This window comes from Phocoena phocoena, chromosome 4 (genome assembly GCF_963924675.1).
Source record: "Phocoena phocoena chromosome 4, mPhoPho1.1, whole genome shotgun sequence".
Lineage (NCBI taxonomy): Eukaryota > Metazoa > Chordata > Mammalia > Artiodactyla > Phocoenidae > Phocoena > Phocoena phocoena.
Window position 1 is genome coordinate 70,007,753 of NC_089222.1, and position 24,569 is coordinate 70,032,321.

A 24,569-nucleotide genomic window follows, 5' to 3' on the forward strand; every position below is an offset into this window, starting at 1 on the left:
GTGATAATTACACTGGTCTGATCAACCTCTCTGGAGTTTTTATGTGGATCTCATCACACTACAAACATGAAAGTTGCTTGAATATAAATAAAAACAATGCACACAAAAATGCACAGGCAGAAACATTTTCTGGATGAAGGTTTTTGTTTATATGGTCTCTATCATATGGAAGAAGAAAAGTAAGTTGGAAACTCCTGCACAGATTGATCCATTATAGAAGCCTTATTAACCTACTGATTCCCATAACCTCTAACAGGTTCATATAGAAATATGCCTCAACCCCCAACGGAGAAGAGTTGGAGGTTCTGACTCTCCAATGAGGGAGAAAGGGCATATTTTTCTGAGAGGCATCATGTTGACCACCAAAGATCTGGCCGAGGAAATACCTTCTGTGTAACATAAAGTGAGACATTCTAAAAAAGGGGCTTTGGTAGACAAATGGAGGAAAAATTAGATATAGATTGAGCTATCAGAAGGCTTTGGTGATAAGTGGAACAAGTGAGAATACGAAGTAGGGATTTGTTTGGAATGGAATGTAATGGGAAGCAAAGCAAACTCTATTGAAAGAAGGCTGGGGCTGGCTCAGGGGAAAAGAATTAACAAAGGCAAAACACACATCTTATAAGGGTCTAATGTCTCTTTAGCCAATGTCAGTAAGAGAAAACCTTTCATAGCAGTAAATTTCCTTGGAACTTACAGAAATGACTACCAAATGGAAGTAAAGCACATATAATGAGAACGCTGCCAGGAATACCATCTTGGTTCCCCTACATTACAGCTGTATTTAGCGTGGATTCAGCTTATTATGGATCTAATTCAAGCCACCCATTGAAACATAATAAAGACCAATGCTGTTACTGGGCAAGTATAAAGTCAATGAAAAAATACATTTCTGTAGGCTTTTTACGTAGCAGTAAATCAGGTAAGCCATTGTTAGAGACCAGTAGAATGATCATAAAACTGTTACCTTCAGGGAGAAAAGTAATCAATGCTTGAAAGTAAATCAATATCAAAGAATTTCTTAAACAGATATTTCTAAGAGGCAAGTGAATGAATTTTAATTCCCCCAACCCTGTATTGCTGACCAATACTTCCTGACCATGAATGGTTTCTTGCTGGTCCCAGAGAGTCAACTAGTATTCAGCAACGGCTAAACCAGGGCAGAAACTAATAAAATATCACTTGCACAGATTATAATATCACACTTCAGGAGAGATATATAGTATAAACAAAAGAGTGAGCTCTGAATAATCAAGGGATGAAAAAAAGTTCAGTCTAAATTTCTATTTTCTAATCTGAAAAAGGGAGGAATTGAACCAAATTATTTATAGCTTTCCTTCAATTTACAAAATTAATGATTCTATTGCTCGTTAATTTATTTAATAAATAGTATTTATTAACTTCCTTGCGAAAGAAATGGAACTGGTTAATGTTCTCATGAAAACCATGATCACTTCCTATAATATTTGTGCTCAACAAATAGTTGAAAACATCACGTGAGAAAGAAATATATATATATAGTAATTTTTGCAAACACTTTTAAAGCCCTTACTGGGTGTCAGTCATCATTCTAAGTAATGGAAGATAAATAGATAGATACCCAGATACGTAGATATATGGATAATGATTGAGATGGAGATAAAATGGACATAGAGGTAGAAAAACTCATTTGATCATCACAACAGTCAACAGCTTTAGAACACTCACCATGTGCCAAGTGCTACGAAGCACTTAACACATTCTCTGTGATTCCACGTTGCAGGACTAGAACCAAAAATGGCCCAGTAAAAAGAAGATGATCGGGCTTCCCTGGTGGCACAGTGGTTGAGAGTCCGCCGGCCGATGCAGGGGACACGTGTTCGTGCCCCGGTCCAGGAGGATCCCACATGCCGCGGAGGGGCTGGGCCCGTGAGCCATGGCCGCTGAGCCTGTGCGTCCGGAGCCCGTGCTCCGCAACGGGAGAGGCCACAGCGGCGAGAGGCCGGCGTACCGCAAAAAAAAAAAAAAAAAGATTATCCTAACGGTCATCTCCAGTGTACGATTCAGGTGATAAAGCCCTCACTCTTAGAGATGTTTCAGCAGTAATCGGGTTCTAATTTTTGTGAATATTAGGAAAGGAGCCACTGATTTAGTGTAGCTGACCTCTATGATCACTCTTATTAACTGAGGGCCCATAAAAATAAAGCCAGAGTGGGCACCGTGCTAGACAGCATAGATAGAACTGGAAGATTCAGAAGATCTTTCGATACTACAAAGATAATTAAAATAACAGCAACAACAACAAACAGCTGGTTTTCAGGGGAAACATTGGGGATGGGCTTTAAGAGTTTTTGAGAAGTTGATCTGCAAAGTTAGGTACACTTGGACTCCAGTAAACTAGCCAAATAACTAACAGTGTTCAAAGAGTTATATTTATTGCCACACAAAATGAATCATGCGTCTTTGGGGAATGTTTTTTTGGAAACTTCATTTTCCATTTTGGACTACTGGATCAGCCTCTCAAAAGAGTTTGGAATGTGGCCAATTACTTCCCTCTGCATTTTTCACTTGAGACTTAAGGGCTATACAACTCCATTTTCCATTCTCACATAATACATCTTAGCGAGGACTCTGCCTGTGTCTCTTCATTTTGTAAATAATAAGGCACCAAAAACATAGCCTGTTTGTAAGTATGGATTTGAGAATGAGAACCAGGAAACACAGTTAAAAAGTCTTAAGAAAGGTATCCTTATTATAATAATCTACTACTCAATACTCCATATCTATGTATATTTTACATTATTATAATAATGCCAAATTACTCTTGGGATAATGAATTAGCAGATACATTAAAATTTTTCAAGAATAAAAACCACACCTTGACAATACCTATATTAAAAATCAGGCATTAGAAAGGCATACAAGTAAACTCTGAGAAAAAAAACCCAGAAACCAATTTGCAACCCTCCCAATCATATAGTACCTCACATATCACCCGAGCACTCAAAACGAATATAATGTTAAACCAAGTTGGAGGGTAAGTGACACTGGCAGATCTAATGGCAAAACAGACAACTCAAAATATCAAAGGAAAGTTCAAGCTAAATAAGGCTTTAAAAAATACTAAACCTTGGGGACTTCCCTGGCAGTCCACTGGTTAAGACTCTGCTTTTCCACTGCAGGGGGCACAGGTTCGATCCCTGGTTGGGGAACTAAGATGCTGCATGCCAAAAATACCCCCCAAAACAAAAAACTAAACCTTCCTATGATAAACCATAATGGAAAAGAATATGAAAAAGAACGTATATATATATATATATATATATATATATATGTATAACAATTATTTTGCTGTACAGCAGAAATTAACACAACACTGTAAATCAACTATACTTCAATAAAATAATGTTTTTTTGATTAGCGTTAGCATGGCACATATTTCTTTCCTTTTTTTTTAACATCTTTATTGGAGTATAATTGCTTTACAATGGTGTGTTAGTTTCTGCTTTGTAACAAAGTGAATCAGCTACATATATACATATATTCCCATATCTCCTCCCACTTACATCTCCTTCCCACCCTCCCTATCCCATCCCTCTAGGTGGTCACAAAGCACTGAGCTGATCTCCCTGTGCTATGTGGCTGCTTCCCACTAGCTATCGGTTTTACATTTGGTAGTGTATATATGTCCATTGTCCATGCCACTCTCTCACTTTGTCCCAGCTTACCCTTCCCCCTCCCGGTGTCCTCAAGTCCATTCTCTACGTCTGCGTCTTTATTCCTGTCCTGCCCCTAGGTTCTTCACAACCTTTGTTTTTTTTCAGATTCCATATATGTGTGTTAGCATGTGGTATTTGTTTTTCTCTTTATGACTTACTCCCCTCTGTATGACAGACTCTAGGTCCATCCACCTCACTCCAAATAACTCAATTTCTTTTTATGGCTGAATAATATTCCACTGTATATATGTGCCACATCTTCTTTAACCATTCATCTGTTGATGGACACTTAGGTTGCTTCCATGTCCTGGCTATTGTAAATAGAGCTGCAATGAACATTGTGGTACATGACTCTTTTTGAATTATGGTTTTCTCAGGGTATATGCCCAGTAGTGGGATTGCTGGGTCGGATGGTAGTTCTATTTTTAGTTTTTAAGGAACATCCATACTGTTCTCCACAGTGGCTATATCAATTTACATTCCCACCAACAGCGCAAGAGGGTTCCCTTTTCTCCGAACCCTCTCCAACATTGATTGTTTGTAGATTTTTTTGATGATGGCCATTCTGACTGGTGTGAGGTGATACCTCGTTGTAGTTTTAATTTGCATTTCTCTAATGATTAGTGATGTTGAGCACCCTTTCATGTGTTTGTTGGCAATCTGTGTATCTTCTTTGGAGAAATGTCTCTTGAGGTCTTCTGCCCATTTTTGGATTGGGTTGTTTGTTTTTTGGATATTGAGTTGCATGAGCTGCTTGTATATTCCAAGATGCAACTTTAAGGTACAAAATATTCAAGATTTCCTCACGAAACATTTTTAACTTGAGCCAAAGAGGGAAAATATATATATATTCTGTGATTTAAACATATACTTCCAAAAGTATCACCACATGAACAGGCAGGTATAAATTTTTAGAGCCCTGACAGTAATAATTTAAAGGTCCAAGCTCAGTAAGTAAATTAAAATGTCACAGCAAATATTAATCTTATTATAAAAACTCTTCTCTCATAGCTAGTATTTTGTGGTCAAAATCAATGGTGTTTACAGTTGTAGGACACATCTTCACAATGAAAACAAATTCTACTCTGCTCATACTCCTTTTTCCACTTTTTGCACCAGAGTATTAAAGTTCTGTCACGCCCCTCCAGTTGTGAGGAAATTCACACCTTTGTGTTACTTTAAACAAACAAAAAATACAATTCAATTAATGTGTATGGAATCCATTAGGGGAAAATGATCTCATTTACTTTTTAATCTCCATTAAATCATGATTAAATTGATATTTTAAATAGAATTAACTTTTTAATAACAGCACTATTGAGATATAATTCACATACCATACAGTTTACCCATTCAAAGTGTATAATTCAATGGTTTTTAGTATATTGACAGAGCTGTACAACCATCACCACAATCAACTGTAGTTTTTTCATTACCCCAAAAAGCAAACTCCCACCCTTTAGTAGCAGTCTGTTCCCATTTATCACAGCACAATCATTAATCAACTTCCTGTCTCTATAGAGTTGTCTATTCTGGACATTTCATATAAATGGAATTATACCATATGTTGTCTTTTGTGACTGGTTTCTTTCATTTAACATACTGTTGCCACGATTCATACATGTTGTAGCATGCCTCAGCACTCTCTTTTATTGCTAAATAATATTATATTGAATAAATGTGCCACACCTTATCCATTCGTTAGTTGATGGACATTTGGGTTATTTCCACTTTTGGCTATTTTAAATAATGCTGCTATGAATATTAATATAGAAAAGTTTTTGTGTCGACCTACGTTTTCATTTCTCTTGGGTATATACCTAGTAGTGAAATTGCTGGGTCATATGGTAACTCTATCTTTAACCTTTTGCAGAACTGGTAGACTATTTTCCAAAGTGGCTATGGCATTTTAGATTCCCGTTAGCAGTATATAAGGGCTCCAACTTCTCCATATCCTCACCTGTACTTGTTAGTATCTTTTTTAATAAAGCCATCTTAGTGGGTGTGAAGTGGTGAGTCCTTGTGGTTTTTGATTTGCATTTCTTGATGGCTAATGGTGCTGAACATCTTTTCATGTGGCTATTAACTATTTGTATATCTTCTTTGGAAATACGTCTATTCAAATCCTTTGTACACTTTTGTCTTTTTATTTTTAGTTCTATGAGTTATTTATATATTCTAGATACACATTCCTTACCAGATAAATGACTTGCTAACTTTTCTCCCCTTCTCTGGCTTGTCTTTTTCACTTTCTTGATTGTGTTCTTGGAAGCACAAATGTTTTAATTAAGATGAAATTCTTTTGTGTGTTGCTTGTGCTTTTGGTTTCATATCTCTAAAACTACTGTTTAACCTAAGGTCATGAAGATTTAGCCTTATGCTTTCTTCTAAGTGTTTTATAGTTTTAGCTCTTACACTTAAGTTTATGATCCATTTTAAGTTACTTTTTGTACGTGATGTGGACTTTTTAAAACATAAATATTTTTGGACATGCTACTAATCAGATTTCAAGGTTTTAAGATAATGCCAATAAAGTCTTTTCATTGAAATTACTGAGAAAGTTCCTGGAAATCCCTTAGGAATATTAATAATAAAGAAAGAATTCAATAAACAGCATACAAATTTTTAAAAAACATACAACTTATTCCTGGATTCAATGTAAAAAGAGTCAAAATACAAGGATAGCACAAATAACAGAAAGAAATTCATGATGAGAATTAATGTAAATTTAAAAATTAAAAAAATATGCCAAGACATAAATGCATTATGTTTCTATAACCCTGCTTCCTTCCTTTATAACCCTTAACAATATCATTCTTTTATTATGGTATGAAAGTGCAGTGTTTGTTCTTTTCCTCTCTCATGCCTGGAGCACCCAAAATGGTACTCAGCACACAATATGTAAAAATATTTTAAATCAAATAGACGAGCAAATTAAAAGGAACAGATATTAGAATTAGCACTTCAGGTGCAAGAATTATGATAGAATGTGTGAGAAACAATAAGATTTATAAACATTTTACTCCTATGAATGTTTTGCACTTATTTCTGCCTCTGCTAGTACATTTCCTCTGGTTTGGCCTTTCGTTTCATCCTTTAGGTTTTAGCATGAATATCATCTCCTTAAAGAAATTTTCATGGCAATCCTATCTAAATTAGTTTTCTCTATTATTCTCTATTACTGAAATATTTTCTTTTATAAAAACCAATCCTATATAGTAAATTTCCATATTTATTTATGTGTTGTCTTGTTCTCCCACTACAGTGGAAGTGTTTTTCATTTCATTTTCGGTGCCTAAGACAATGTGTGCCACACTATCTACACTAAATAAATAGGTAAATTATTGGTTAAATGGGAGCATGGAAAAGTTGCTGGAGTTTCAGGAATATCTGTATTGAAACCACAGGCAAGCATACCCTTCCAAGTCAATATGCTATATCCCACTCCATAGTGACTTTCAGTTCCCTCACAACTTCTCACAGCTCCCTACAGAGAGAACTTTTACCCATCCAGTGAAATAGAAGAATGGAAGTTGAAGTAGCAGTGCTTATTCATCTTTCCCTAGCTATAGAGAGAAATTTCAGAGGAAATATCCAGCGATCCATCATGAAAAGTCAACAAGCAGAAGGCTTCTGTCACCAAATCCCAGGGAAATTCTAATCTATTTGGACCTGAATAAAATTACAGGTAAGATCTCTTCCCGTTAGTCTCTAGAGTTCAATATTTAGCTTCCTAGTAGAGATTCATAAAATTTTCAACCAATATTTATAGTAATTCAAAAGATTTTACATTACCTAATGAAGAAACTACACATGCATATCTATTCTTCAATCTGTTCAGTTGCTCTCTGTCTCTTTGACTCTCTTGTGCTAAAGTTTTACATTATCTACATTTATATTCTCAGCCTGGAGAAGTGGGGCAGTTGCCAAGTGTCTACCCAATATCCATTTTCCCCATCATATTAACAGAACCCTGGTTTTGATGAATATGGCAATATATGTAGCTCAAATTTTTTTTTTTTTTAAATTGAGACATTTCCCCACACTCCGTCCACCTAGGGGTGACCATGTGACACAGTTCTATGGTCATCACTGGACATCACTACGGACATTGCTGAAACTTCTGGGAAAGTGTTCTTTCCTGATAAAGGCACCATCTCTTTCTCTGTGCCCCTTTTTTACTTCCCAGAATGTATACATGTTAGCTGGGGAGGCAGGAGCCATCTTGTACCACGAGGAAAAGGCCAAATAAATGTAAAAACCTTGGCCCTTTAGCCAAGGGTTGTTTAGCCAGTCAATGAACCAATACCAGTACCTATCTATCTCCAGACTTCTGGTTATGTGAGAAAACTTAAACCTTTGATCCCTTTAAATCATTGTTATGGGTGTCTTCTTTACTCACAGCCAAACTCAATCACTGAGTGATACAGGAAAGTGAACTTAAGAAATTTATCATTAAGATTTGGTCTTGGGGAGTAAATCAGAACAGGTAATTTTCAAATTATTCAGTAAGATTTTGTGCATATATTGACACCTCAGATCACCCACTGAGTCATATGTAGAATCATGTGTAACATGACTGTATAATTATTGCCCAAACCCTAATCCAGGACACTTCTGAGGGTCAAACAGGTAGTGTCAATAATTACACTAAGACATCAGGCATAAACTGGAACTCTTCTGGATGAACCATGACATATAGGTACCCCATGGGTGACTGACGTTTTCAGTGGACTCAAAATAAATGTCTTTCTTTCCATTTGGAGATAGCTGAAATATATGTCACTTTTGACATATACATTTCTATGTAGCGAAACCATTTCCCCAATTTAACTACTAGATTTAAAAATTCTGTGGTGCAGAAACAAACTTTAGGTACATCATAAATGCAGGAGGCTGTCGGCTTGAAATCTCCTCAAAATGCAGCACTTTGCAATCTGTCCTTCTCTGACAATTGTTCTAATTTGGCCACCCATCACAATGTTTTGTTTTGCTTTTTCATATTCTTTTCCTCAGTGCTATCTATTCAAAGTGTGAACTTATCTGCAGACTTGGTCGTAAAAATGAATTGCTTCTGTTTCTCTGTTTCACTGCATCTCTATTTCATTCAAATCTCACCTGAAAACCTACTGATTTTCCCTCTGCATTTAGCACTCATAATTTCTTCTCTTTTCCCCTCCCTGAAGTCTATGAAAGTCATGGCTTACACACTTATTTTATGCAATATATTTCCCTCCAAGGGAGTTATATAAAGAGATATTTTGAAGAAGTCCCCAAAAGTTGAAAAACTGGCTCATGCTGGGGGGGCAAGAGGAAAGAAAAGTTGATTCTTATCTTTCGATGGTTTGTTTGTTACAAACCCAAGAAACATTTACATATGAAAATGACTAATTCTTATGTTGGTTTTGGAGGGGAACAGGCAAGGGAAGGTAGAACGAATCAGAACAGATAATCTCTTTTGGGAATCAGGCTGGCCTAGAGAGCAATAGTAAAGTCATAACTCTTCAGAAGGAGGCCACTGGGAAAATCTTCACCAGAAAAGACATAGAGAACACGGAACAAATGGAGCTTTAGCTTTCTCGGAAAGTCTTAACACTCTGAAAACTGGTTCACTTTATCAGTTAAGCAGGTTAAAAACAAATACAGCCCAAACTGGTTCATACAGAAGGGTAATTATGGGCTCCTAAGACTGAAAATTCAGAGGTAGGGCTGGCTTCACGTATGTCTTCATGTACAATGTCAAAGGATGTGAACAAGAACTGGTTTCTCCATCTTTCCACCTAGAGACTTTCTGTCCTCTGAGTGTTGGAATCATTCTAAGATATGATTTCTCCTTGTGTTTTTAAGATGGCTGTAGTCCTTGATCCTCTCAGCTCTAAATTCAGTTTAAAAAAAAAAAAAAAAGGCAACTCTCCTTCAACAGATAAAGTCAAGTCTTGGGCCTGAAACTAATTGGCTCTAGTTAAATGGGAGATGCTCTGCAACCAACCTCCCATGGCCAGGATGGCTAAAGATAGTGGGTTAGGCAAACCAGGAATCACCACTGAAAATTCGGGTAGAATTATCCTATGTGAACTTCATGAACTGATGGTAAGAAACTGATTTAGGATACACTGAGCATCTTATTTAATGTATCTACTACCATTACTAATACTACTACTATACTATTTTACTATTACTACTACTACTACTACATATGGCTGACATTGAGCATTGACTATGTACTAGGCACAGTACTAGGGTTTTACATGCATTGTCTCATTTAATTCTTGCTGTAATCCTATAAAGCTGGTATTTTCATAATTATCTCCAATTTATATATAAGGAAACTGAGTCTAGAAGGTTAACAAATTTCCCCAATGACACAAGGAAGTAAGTTACAGAGCTGTGATTCAAACCCAGTTTTATTTCTAAAGCTTTCATTCTTAAATACTGCTTAATACTGCCTGATTCACTAATGACCTAAGAAATACAATTGAGAAATTTTGGATATATGACTACATGTTGGCCTAATGTGCCTCATGGCAAGGTAGAAGTAAAAAATATAAAATGTAGTATCATTTTCAAATGATTCAACCAAAGGTCCTCATTAGTGCTGCTCTTAGAGCTTAATCCTATTTTTACTTTTCAATGAAAAATGCTACTGGATACACATATGCTAATTCTTTTTTCAGTATATTTTATTTTATTTATTTTTTATATAGCAGGTTCTTATTAATTTTTACAATTAAGCCTAGCCCAGGAGCTAAAGTATTAATATTTTCCAGAAGTTATAATTTCTTGGAATAAAACCAACACGACTTACTACTGAAAACATAAGGTAAAAATGGATGCTTACCATCATTTAGTCCTTACTGAACGTATAACTAATGACCTGTTGATTCTTTCTAAAGAAAGGCAACCTAATTTCAACAACAGCAACAAAAATTCACTTCACATATTTGCAAGCAACAGAGCCAGATTCTTGGGCTAACAGGATTCCACATATATATTTTCTAGTTGATTAAAAACAACCCAGTTCAGTTAATAAATATATATACATGAGGGCAAAAAAAAAAAAAGTAGGCAAAATAAGCAATTATTTTCTAGGTGCTATAGCCAAAAATCAACCTAAGATGAAAACGAAATGTTATAAAATTCAAGAAAACCACAATTATATGGAAGGAAAAATTATGCAAATGACCCTAACTGAATATTTAACAATCTACTTGCTGAACAAGCCTCTAATTTGGTTTTTGACTTCCCTCTATTCAGGCACCAGTAACTTCAAAACTCTGTGATTCATCTGGCATTAATGGCTAAGGTGTTTCTCTCTTCCTCACTCCCTCCCTCTTGCTCTCCTCCAATATTAGAGACTTTTCAGAGATACCATCACCCAAGAAATATTTCTGCATATGCCTCCTCAAATTTTCGAACATTACATGAGGAAGTCAGTTGATGGAGAAACTCAAATTCCAGAGTGGGTAACTATTTTGTACCTCTATTCTAGATATGTGTGTTTTAAAAAACTGCCATTTCTTTTCATTATGGAACAGAACTCTTCCAGTGAGAGATGGATTGTAATAACCAAGTGGCTTCCCAAGAAGATATCCTTGCCAATTTTTGCTTTTTTTCTTTTATAAGCAATATTTAGTACAGAAAGGAAGACACGACAACATCAGCTCTTAAAATTACAATACAACATTAGCTTCAACACAGAGAAGTATGCACAATAAGATTCCTTTAGCAAATTTTCCATGTTTCCATAGAATAGTCATAGCCTATTCAAAGCTGAGCCAGTTAACAGAACTGGAAAGTGTATAAAGTTACAATCAGGAAAATTATTACAACAACCATTAAGACCAGATGGCCAATGAATTATTGTCAAAATTAAACTGCATGAAATGCATCCATCAACTGATCAACAACATTTTAACAGCTATCTTTACATAGGAATTGCAGTTTTCAGTGTTATGGTATATATTAATCTATATTAGATATGATTACTAACTTTAAGGAACTTGCATCTAATTATATAGATAGGGCATAAAACAAATAATTCCAACAAAAGAAAGAAAGGAAATATACAGATAAATGTCCTACCAAAGTGCAAAATGTGGAAGTTATTTTTGGCTGCAGAAAATGAGAAAATTTGTATTTCATCCTCAGTGATGAGAAATTTTGGACATCTATGATAGTGGGGAAGAAAAGAAATTAGAGGAGAAAATAAAAAATATCCTATTGTCATTTTGTGGGTATAAAGCAGTCTTCTTCCAATAACTTTCAATATTGGCCTTCTCTTTTCTTCTTCCTCAGAGACCCTTTCTATGTTTCTCAATAACTCTTTTTTTTTTTTTTTGCGGTATGCAGGCCTCTCACTGTTGTGGCCTCTCCCGTTGCGGAGCACAGGCTCCGGACACGCAGGCTCAGCGGCCATGGCTCACGGGCCCAGCCGCTCCGCAGCATGTGGGATCTTCCCGGACCGGGGCACGCACCCGTGTCCCCTGCATCGACCGGCGGACTTTCAACCACTGCGCCACCAGGGAAGCCCTCTCAATAACTCTTGACTCAGTTTTTCAATATAAAGTCAGTATATTATTGCAATCTCGACATTGTCTGCTCTCACTGAAGCATCAGATTTAGTCCTGGAATTCTAAAGGCATGTCAAAGAATTATGCTTTTGATATTATGTTGCAACAGTATGGAGTGACACATCCTTAACTGCAGCAGCAAATAGGATAAGAAATGTTGACTTTACAAGTGAACATTGAAATAGATAAACAACAGGACCTACTGTATAGCACAGGGAACTATATTCAATATCCTATAATAGCCTATAAAAATCTGAAAAGAATATATATACATATATATATATTTATGTATAACGGAATCACTTTGCTGTACACCTGAAACTAATACAACATTGTAAGTCAACAATACATCAATCAAAAAAACTTTTTTTTTAATGAAGATTGAACTGGAATTTCCTCTTCTTGACCCACCTCATCTATACTGGTATTTGCTTATATCATACACAAAATTTAATTCAAAAGGGATTAAAACCTGAAATGTAAGACCTAAAGCCATAAAAGCCCTAGAAGAAAATAAAGAAAAGTTTCATGACATTGAATTTGGCAACGTAAGGTGTAAATGACATAACCAGGATCAAAGCAAGTTAATCATCCCTATAGAATGGAAATACAAAGCACCGAGCAAGTGGCAGCTGCAGGCCTCCTGGGCTTCATGTCCTGAAGCGGGTGGTGTGACCCCAAGTTCCACTCTGGTCAGGTCAATGGGAATAAAAGCCCTCTGTGTAAAATAAAGGACCAGAGCCAGGCTACCTGCTCACACAAGGGACTGGTATAATTTTCCTGCTCCAACTCTTAAAAGGCTGAAATAAAAAATGCTGCTACTTGCTCATCATCACTAATCATCAGAGAAATGCAAACCAACACCACAATGAGATCAAATTCACCTCTCACCTATCAGAATAGCTATCATCAAGAAGTCAATAAATAACAAATGTTGATGAGGATGTGGTGAAAAGGGAACACTCATGCACTGCTGGTGGGACTGTAAAGTGGTACAGCCACTATAAAAAAAACAGTATGGAGGTTCCTTAAAAAATGAAAGCTAGAACATGTGATCCAGCAATTTCACTTCTTGGTATTTACCTAAAGGAAACAAAAACACTGATTCAAAAAGATATATGCACTCCAATGTTCACTGAAGCATTATTTATAATAGCCAAGATATAGAAACAACCTAAGTGTCCATCAACAGATGAATGTATAAAAAAGATGTGGTATATATATACAATGGAACATTTAAAAGAAAAAGAAATCTTTCAATTTCCAACAACATAGTTGGGTCTGGACAGTATCACACTAAGTGAAATAAGTCTGACAGAGAAAGACAAATACTGTTGGGTTGACGCAAAAGTTCATCTGGGTTTTTCCATAAGATGTTATGGAAAAACCGAATGAACTTTTGGGCCAACCCAATATATGATCTCACTTATTTGTGGAATATAAAAAACAAAACAATCAAAACAAAATGAAAACCGATTCATAGATACAGAGAGCAAACCAGTGGTTGCCAGATGGGAGGGGGGGTGTAGGGTTGGGCAAAGTAGGTGAAGGGGATTAAGAGGTACAAACTTTTAATTATAAAATAATAAGACACAGAGATGTAATATGTAGCATAAGGACTATGATCAATAATACTGTAATAACTGTATGGAGACAAATTGTTACTAGACTTACCATGGTGATTATTCCTAATGTATGTGAATTTCAAATCACCATGTAGATTGCATGAAACTAATATAACATTGTATATCAACTGTATTTTTAAAAATGCTGCTAGTATTTTAAGCAAGATGCAATGATAGACATAGACTCAGATTGAGAGAAACAAGACCAAGCCATACCCTTGCCCAGGCCCCCTTTCCTAACCCCAGTGCCACCCTAGGATGCAGCCTTGAAATGACTCTTAAAATCTTATTCTAAACTAGGACCACTGGAGGTTGGATAGCAGCAACCAAAAATTTGCTAGAAATTGAGGGCAGACTTCAAAAGAAGAAGATCATGAAGAAAGAAAGAGAGAAATGGGCCTACAGACCAAAATTCCAAACACATGCAGAACAAATTCTTAAGTCTAATATAATCTCAGTCTAATTCTAAAAATGACAGCCAACAAAATCAATGATTGAAACATGAATTCATTACAAGAGAAACTAACTTTATGGAAAAGTATAACAAGTATTATAAGAAAGCTCAGAGAGACAAATGAGTTAATAACTTTCTGTAAAAAGAGCCAGATAGTAAAAACAGGAAGAAATCAATCAAGATCAGGTAGATATGGAATGGAAACCATTAAACATCCAAAAATTTAAAGCATAGTGACTGAAATCACAAAACAGATGGCATCATTTCTAGAGCAGATAAATTTGCAAGTTTCTAGTGAAAGTGATTTAAATATTATCAGCACAAGAGACTGGCAAGTATAACAGAAATAAAATGTAAATGGGAAGAGTTAAAACTTTCCAGAATTAGAGAAGTCTGATTCTTTGGATTGAAAGTGCATTCTGAATTTCTAACAAGATAACTTAATTAGATTTACAACTAGACATTATAGTGAATTTGCAGAACATAAAGTATAAAGAGAAAAAGTCCTTAAAATTTTCCATATAGATAACCTACAAAGGAGAGAATATTAAACTGACAGCAAACTTCTCACAGTCAACAGTACATGCCAGAAGCCAACAGAATATAATTGTCAAAGTGCTGGGGGAAATACAGGTCTACTAAGAACTGTATAACTATCTGAACTGTAATTCAAGAGTGAAAGTGAAAGGAAGGCATTTTCACAGATACCAGGATGAAGGGAATTCACCACCTACAGATGCACACACTGAAAACAGTGGAAGGTTTTGTTTAGAAGAAAAGTAAACTCAGAGGGACCGAATTTGATAAACACAAAAACAAAACCTGCGTGCACAGAAATTATTTTAAAGATTGATAATGTAACTTTTAGTATAGAATAATAACTAATTGTGCATATTAATTTTAAAGTGTAAATAATCCAATTGGTGAGAAGGGTGGTGGTGTTTACTAAGCAAGAAAACATACTAAGGTCTATCAGCTGTTTGGAAGAAGGACAGAAATAAATAATATGTTTTATTATTTAGCAAATTATATACATATGTATGTCTGTTAAAAAAGTCTAAATCATTAAAACACTAGAATTATAACCTACGTTTATGAACCAGCAGAAGAATAAAGATTGAATAGGAAAATGTTTCAGGAATGTGAGAAAATAAAGAAGAAGAAAATAGAAGCAAAATAAAAAGCAAACTACAAGGGTAAAAACAAATCTAGATGCATCAACAATCTCATTAAATGCTTATGGATTAAACTCACCTATTAAAATATTTTCAGAATGGATCTGGAAACTTTAGCTCTATGCTACCTAACAGTCACTCGGTCTTTACTACTGTCTCTTTTGTCTCCTGGTAAAGGGGGTGGGGTGAGGGGGAATCAGAAGTAACTGGGGAATTCCTAGCTTAAATATGAATACAGAAAAGGTGAATGCCACTAGATAAATGATACCATTTGAGAATTTCCCTTGGATTCTATGTTAGCTTCTTTAGGACCTCTAGGGTTGGCCTTCAGACACACACCACCAGTCCCCCTGCGCCTGCCATAATTCCAGGTATGGGCCTTATTGGTGTGCTCAGCTACACTGTTTAACATCAAGTAGGAAACTGCTTTTCAAATAACTTCAAGCCTTAACATATACCAAAAGCACATCACGAAAGCCTGTAACATCCTGTTTTTAACTCCCCACAAGGTTCCTGGCCACACTGGTGCTCTCTTGCTGAGACATGCCACACAGACAAGCAGCAAAACCAGTGTGATGAAGCCTTGATACCCAATTCTCTTTCAGGTCTGTCTCTCCCGATATTGGCCCCCTTTAGTCCTATAACAAAATCTTCAGGCCTATGTCCCTGCTTAAAATTAAAAACCAGAATTTCATACTGTTAGTCCTATCCAGAAAGAGAGTGATTTTGAAAGTAGAGAGCCTGATGCTCAATGTCAGTGAGGCCCAGCTTATAATTAAGAAGAATTGTTCCAGCAGCCTCACAGTACCATACAGGGGAAAGGGTTGCAATTCTTGGTATGAGGCAAATTTGATTTAAGTGAAGAGGAAAGCTGAAAACAGGTAACTCAACAGGTCATTATTGGTTTTACTAAGATATACTTTACAAAAAAGTACCTACAGTAAAATTCTCTAGTCAAGAATTTCTTAAAACCTCTCCTATGGGCTCCCTGTATCTTAAGCCTAGTTCTGAGCAAGAAAAAAAGAAAAAGTGTATCTCTAAAAATGCGCCACATATGAAGTTCAGTTATGTCATGCTGAATACCCAGGCTCCTCTCCCAGGAACTTTGGGATTGCACCCAACAACTGGGACCCCTCCCTGCCTGCACCCCCTTAACACCACACACACACACACACACACACACACACACTCACACACACAAAACACACACGGGTTCCTATACAGCTGCCACCTGCTACAATACTGTTGTCAGATAATCTGTGTTTTTCTTCTTCCCAGACCTTTGGAAATGAACTCTGGTTCAGAAATCTGAACTCTACTGTTTTTGTAGAATTACAACCAGAATTATGATCTTTTAAATAAATATAAAAATGAATAACAACCTTCTAAATATAAATATAGTCTACCTTTAGCTGTTTACTTGATGACTAATTAAATTCTTAAATCAATACTATCCTAAGATCACCTAAATATTTTAGTTTGTATTGCATTCAAAACTTTTTTAAAAACGTTTAACCAACTGGAATTATTCAAAACAATAACTGTCCTTTTCTTATTTTAATTCTCACATTAAAAATATAGATTCACAATAACTGGACATTAAGAAATGTTAGAATTATGACACATTAAAAATGAAAGCCCATTGTTTTGACCATTTGACCAAAATGTATCTATCTTTAAGTATTATTTTGAGTAGACCATTGAAAAAATGTGTATGTACACATCTGATATATAAATGCATATTCAGATGTGAATATGTTCAAGAGTAAATTGGCATCTTTAAGAATTCTAATATGAATGACAGCTGTACTACTAGTAAGCAAGCATAGGGTACCAGAGATTCATTTAATTGATTGTGGAAAAAGTTTAATAAAAGCTATTCAATAATTAATTGAGAATCTAGTGGGCATAAGTGAACTTCCTGAATAACCTTGTCTTATTTAGTGAGATCACAGAAAGCAAGGGTGGAAATCTGTAACCATGATTTTCAAGAATATTTCGTCATGAACTACAAATAGGCCATTCCCTTAGAACAGAGCAGGAATTATATCCATACAGAAGATTCAGTGCTGCTGCATTCTCTCAATGCATAAATTATTATCTTGAGAGTGGGACCATCAACTCCTTTAAAATATGTCAGGGCTCATAATGTAGCCACTGATGCCACCTAATTTTGTTAGTTTTAGATTCAAAAGAGATGTTAGACAACATGAGATCCAACACCCTCATTTTAAAAGTTTGGAAATTAAGTCAAAGAGAGGAGGACTTTCCCACAGGAATATTGTCGTTGAAATGCAAATAAAACTCAAATATCCCAGCCCCTAATCCAAAGCTCATTCCGTCAATTCACATGTCTTTAAAGTGACCAGTTATCGCAGGAATCTGACAAATTAGGTACTACACAGTTCTATTAAATACAAACAAAAACACAGTCTATTCTGAAGGGTTTTTTTCTCCACAACAAGCCAGAGAAGACTCCCAGACAAATTCAAGAATTTAGCTTCCTAAACCATCCTCTGTGCTTGAAGGAGAGGTAACAGGAGAAAGGAAAAAATGTTTTACCTCTTGAATTAAACAGAAAGGTAAAATTCAAAACATTATCCTCTAGAAGTGAAAGACAGAAAAAGAGAATTTGTATCACATGGAGAGTTACTAGCTCCTTCTCAACAGAGCGTGACCTTTAACATTGTAAATTATAAAATCTTCATAATAATCCTGATATACTGGGTCAGAAAATATACATTGACTTCAACTTGTAATTTTCTTCCCTAAAATAACGGTTACTTCATTACTCTCTATGCCAGTTTATGTGCGCGCGCACACACACACATACACACACGCACACACAACAAGGTACTTACTGAGCTGTAGAGATAGCCTTCACCATTCATGGCCACATAGAGGCTGGCCTTCACCCCTTGGATGGCCACCACACGCAGGCCCACAGGGATTAGATTGAAGAGGGCTAGAGGGGAAAAAAGGAAGAGAGAGGAAAGGATCAGTGAACTTTTGAATAAATCATCTTGCTTCTTAAAATGACTCTTTTTGAAGATTAAAACCTATGAATTGAAATTAGGAGAGAGAGAGAGGAGTTCTAAGAGTGAGGAGAACTGGCTTCTTGTCTCTGCACCATGACTAATTACTATGTGACTTCAGGTAAATCACATAAACTCATCTGCAATAAAGGGATTAGATTAGAAGGACTCCAAGGGCCCCACATAGATCTGAGAGTTCAGGATCTCTGCTCTGTGAAATGAACATATACTCAAACAGTATAAGATGATTTTTTCTAACGAACAAATAATTTGAACCAAAAAATTCTCAACAGAAGAAAACATATTTGGAATCATAAGTAATAATAAAATATGATCTTCATAACATATGCCAGAGCTTCTTTTCCTTGTGGTCCTGAAAACTGTCTTAAACACACAAGATGAACACAAAAACACTGGCTCATCCTTCACTATGCTAGTGGCAGGAGAACATTTCTCTTCATATTTCATGTAACATATTTCATTTTTACATGTAAATATAGATAGATAAATAGAGGTATCAATGGTTACTAGATAGCTTAAGCTCTAACAGACAGATTTTATATCTTGGGGAAAAATATATATATATATGCATAATAATGCACAAACCATTAAAAATCAACTTCGTAAATTTAATTCAATATCCTAAGATAAAATGAAAACATACTTGTAGTCTTTAAATATTTGGGTTGTCCATTACTGAAAATATTCAACAGTCTACTTGTCTACTTGGAGAAAGTACTCAAACACCAGAAAGAAGATAAATAAGAAGATAATCCATTTTTCTGTCAAAAATGTATTTCTATGAATTATATATTCCTATATAGCACTACTTTAGTTAACATTAATATTACAAAATGAGCATAAGCATAAAACATTGTCCCCATCCTGAATTTATATTACATAAAGGAGGAAAGCAATCATATAACTAGGCTGTATAGATGGCAACGTGAATATGAACTAAACATTTATGACTGCGTGCATAAGAGAATAGCCTTGCTGTTCACTTTAACATCCTGACTTAGTTAGAAGTTCTTATCTATCTTTTCTACTGATGAAATTCCCATCGCTTTGGTCATCTTCTCAGTTTTGAATATAAGATATATATATATATAAATTAACCCAGGGATTACCATTAATCAGGAATGCTATTTTTCTGGGCTTCTCTCAACGTGGGATAGTAAGCTAAACACACCCACACAGTATTTGGCTTTTAGTCACATGTTCAACTGGTAGTTCTAAAGGATCAAGCCTAAGACCACAAGTTTAGTACAGCAGGATTCAATTCCTAGATATTTGACATCAGACCCGTCTTTGCCTCTTTGAACCTTTTCCCTCATCTGTCATGAAAGTTGAAACTAGATCTTAGCAGACACTTAAGAATTAATAGCTGCCTTAAGTTGAATCTGTACTAGTTTTTGTTCCTCCAATATTCTTACCACTGTCAGAGAGAGCTAAGACATATGGAATAATCTGATACACTGTATAATGTATATCTATAATTAAATGTAATATATGCATTCTATATATAGTCTCTATGTTACAGAAGTTCAAGGAAATGGAAGAACTGTGTTCTGAAGTGTTCAAGAAATGTCTCACACAGAAGATGAGACCCAAGTTGACACTTAAAGAAGGGACAGAAGTTGAGTAGGCGAAGATCATAAACATTATAGTAGGGCAGGAAGTAAGTGGTTCTTCAGGGTAGTGTATGTATATAGGAATGGACTGCCAGATTGAAGGATTTGATTCATGCTGGGGAGGAATGGGAAAGAGCACCATGTAGGCAAAGTAGGGATAAATAACTGAGAGTTTGTCACTCTAGTCTTACAGACCTAGACTTTACCAAATGGGCAACAAGAAGTGTGGCATATGTAAAGATTAAAGCAGCAACACAGATTACAAAAAAGTGGGAGAGATTTGTAGACAAAGTAGTTTCTAAACTCACCACTGAGAAGCTACATGCCTTTGAGCCACTCATTTAACCTCTCTGCTTTAGTTTTCCTGTCTGTAGAATGGGCATAATAATCCTTACTGCACAGAGTTGACAGAAGAATCAAATGCATTATCATGTTCTTGAAAGTGTTTCATAAACAGAGATGTGTTCTCTCTATATGAGTTATCTGTCATTAATATATGATTCTTCTGCTTGTCAAATAAGGTTACCAAAGGGTCTGACGTAAACCGACATATCACCTGACTAATATCTATTGATTCAGAAGATTGCTTAATACTTTTAAAATAATACTTTACCTTTGTGCAACACAATTTTCAGTGTTGATAAATTCATCATCGTATTTGACCCTCAACCATAAACACTATGAAGAATTTAGGACAGAATGATTATTCTAATTTTTAGAAGGGTAAACAGATTCAGAGAGGTAACCCAGGTGGAAGTGCAACTGACCAAAGGTTTTCTGGCTCGCTAATGTGGTTATCTGCCCCAAATATCCTATTTCCTCCTCCTTCCCTTTTAAGTTTAATTTCCCCTAATAGTCATTCTCACCTTCTCAAAAAGTAATAGACGATTTAGCTACATCTCTGTGCATACCCTGCAGCTAACTGTGGCTATGGATTCAGTACTGACGAATGAAATGTAGGCAGAAAGGTCTCTGTACTCTTGAAGACCCTTTCCTTAAAGACAACTGGCCTTTGCCCTCTTCCCTACCCTTTGCCTTACTGCTGTTTGGAGGGGGATGAGTTGAGGTGGCTGGATGATCTCAGGGCATGAAAACAAGGGCTTCCCCCTGAGCGAGTGATGGCAGGTGAGCTGGAAAGAGTGGGGTCTTCCCTGAGGACCTTGTGGAGCAATGGCACCAGTCTAGCTTCCAATTACGTAGGTCTGGCTTTTATGTGAGAAAAATAAGTCCTTGTTATTTTAGTCTGTGCAACACTGAGCCAACCCTAATCCTAACTGACAGAAATTGCTGACGAAAGCAGAGTTAACACGTAAGGTACAAACATGTTAGGTACTTATATATTGTAAATAAATGTAACCATTGGAAAATATCAAGTTCGATGATGATTCTTATGAAAAAGAGTAATGAAATTCAAAATTGTACATAACATCTTTCTAAATAAAGATTTTCCAGGACAAATGCTAAGAACATTGGTTCATTTACCTAAAACAGGGGTAAAAAAAGCAACTATAAAGCTTTTCTTATCTAAGTGAGAAAACTATGAAAGCTAGGCAGGGACCAAAACAAGAAACCTGTGTGAAAGTTTTATAGAAACCATAAGGTGATGATGGCTTTTAGATGGTATGCTTTGGGAGATTTAGCAAGTCCATTAAAAACAAAATCAGTAAACAATTTGGAATGAGAGTTTTTAGCGGTAAAAGCTAAAAGCTATTCTCTTTGGGAGGGTCTGCATCTGCCTCCTAAAATCTTGAAAAATGGCAAATGACTTACCTTTATCTATTATTTATCTTCCACATAGCACACTGGCTCTAGCTCTTTGTTATGCATTGACAATTCCTCCTGAATCTCCAGTCTTCCTCTCCATCCTCAAAGCCACTGGCCTAACTCATAGGAACTGGGCCACACCATTCTTCCAAGTCCCTTGCATCTACTCATGCCACTTCCCTGCTAACAGTTCCCTGCTTGATACCTCTAGTGAATACTCATTGTCTACAAGATAGATCCAAAGCCTTTACTCTGACCCTCAATGCCCTTTAGCACCTAGCTGTAAACCACACTTCCAGTTTATCACCTATCACTCATTCCATTCACCATAAGCAGCTTCATAGAGCTTTTTGCTATGTTCTAAGTTTCCCCCTTGATCTTAACTAGACTGGATTTATTATTCTTTTGGAAAGCCTATCTTCCTTATTTAACTGAACCACAAATCTTATCCAGATCCTTCAGAGACAGTTGTTTCTTTTTCCATAATTATTTATTTCATGGGCATATCACTGTTATGGTATTCGGAACATGGTATTATAATTATTTGTTTACGCATCTGTCGCCATCCTTAAGGACTCTTGAGGGTAAGTCTCTGCAATGTCTACCCCAGTTCTACGTACATATCTTATATTCAATAAATGTTATTGATTATAAGGGTCATGAAAAGACACATTATTTCTAGGAACACTGTCTCTAGGAAAAAGTTGCTTTTTAAGATAAAAAGAAAATTAAAAACTTAAACATCTCAGCCCAATATTCAAGGTTATGTGCATATAGTCACAGCATACATTTCTGCTCCATCGCACTACTCACTCTAATATATTTATTTACTGCCTCTAGTAATTTGATCTTCTTCTTCCTACCTTTTAACTTCATGTTTTTGCTTACTTCACTGCCTCTGCTTACAATGTCACTCTCCCCATATCTTCATGCCGAAACCCCTCCCATGCTTGAATGACACACCAAATACCAAGTGCCTTCTCTCACTTCTCAGCTCCCCTAGTCCTAGATTTATACTGTATTTATCACAATTTTTAATTTTCCTTTAAAAGTATTTTTTCTTTCACAATCACAGCTAGTTTATAAGCTCTCCAAGATAAGGATCACACCTAAACCACACTTGTATAACTTGGAGAAAAGGAAAAAGCTGGGGAGGAAGAAAGAAAGAGAGAGACAGAGACAGAAACAGAGAGAGGTTAAGAGAGAGAATAAGCAGGATAGTAGTACATATTCTGCTTATATTCAGGATTCAGGATCCCAGTAAACATTTGGTGAATAAAGACTACAATTATAAGCCAAATAAGAATCCAAGCATCTAATCTGACATTCAAGCATCTTCTCAATCTTGTTCTTTCCAAAACGAGTATTTCATTCTAAATCTTACGTAAATCTGACTCATATTTAAAAATGAAATAATGGAATTGGTGCTGTTGAGGTCGGTAACAAACTCAATCACTGAACCACATGGAAAAAGTTAAGAAAAAAGGCAATAAAGGGAAATGATAGTTTATTCAACAAATGGTGTTAGGAAAACTGGATATCCACATCCAAAAGAATGAAATTGGACCCTTATTTTATATCATACTCAAAAATCAACTCAAAATGGATTGTAGATCTAAACATAAACCTGAAACTGTGAAACTGTAAAACTCGTAGGAAAAAAACGTAGAGGAAAACCTTCTTGACATTGATCTTTGGAGTGGTTTCTTGGAGATGACACCAGAAGCATAGGCAACACAAGCAAAAATAAACAAGTGGGACTACATCAAACTTAAAGCTTCTGCACAACAAAGGAAACAATCAACAGAATGAAAAGGCAACCTAAACAATGGGAGGAAATATCTGCAAACCATACATCTAAGGAGTTAATATCCTAAATATACAACTCAGTAGCAAAACCCACAGATAGCCCAATTTAAAAGGGCCAAAAGACTTGAACAGACATTTCTCCAAAGATGATATACAAATCATGAGTAAGTACATGAAAAATGCTCAACATCACTAATCATCAGGGAAACGCAAATCAAAACTACAATGAGATATCGCCTGATACCTGTTAGAAAGACCACTATTTAAAAAAAAGATAACAAATATTAATGAGGATGCAGATAAATTGAAAACTTTGTGCACTATTGGTAGGAATGTAAAATGGTGCAGGTATTATGGAAAACAATATGGAGGTTCCTCAAAAAATTAGATATAGAACCACCTATGATCTAGCAAACCCACTACTGACATATATCCCAAAGAACTGAAATCAGGATCTCGAGACTATATCTGTCCTCTTACGTTCACTGCAGCATTATTCACAATAGCCCAAATATGGCAACAACTTAAATGTCCATGGATGGATGGGTGGATAAAGAAAATATGGTATATACTTATAATGGAATGTTAGCATTTAAAAAGAAAAAAATCCTGTTATATGTAACAACATGGCTGAACCTGCAGGATACTTTGCTAAGTGAAAAAAGCCTGTCCCAGAAAAACAAGTAGTGCATTATCCCCATTATATGAGTAAATAAAATAATCAAACTCATGAAAGCAGACCGTAGAATGGTGGTTGTCAGGAGCTAGAGGGAGGAAGAAATGGATAATTGTTGTTAAATGGGTA

The 24,569-nt window shown here is 35.9% G+C and overlaps 1 protein-coding gene across 3 annotated transcripts in view; it reads right to left on the reverse strand.

Moving 5' to 3' along the window:
* FGF12 (fibroblast growth factor 12) overlaps positions 1–24,569 on the reverse strand; it is a 575,717-nt gene that overhangs the window by 155,517 nt on the left and 395,631 nt on the right. For all 3 annotated transcript variants that reach the window (XM_065875999.1, XM_065875998.1, XM_065875997.1), the window contains one exon: positions 18,384–18,487. In XM_065875999.1, coding sequence (XP_065732071.1) covers positions 18,384–18,487 — 104 coding nt within the window. The remainder of the gene's footprint in view (positions 1–18,383; positions 18,488–24,569) is intronic.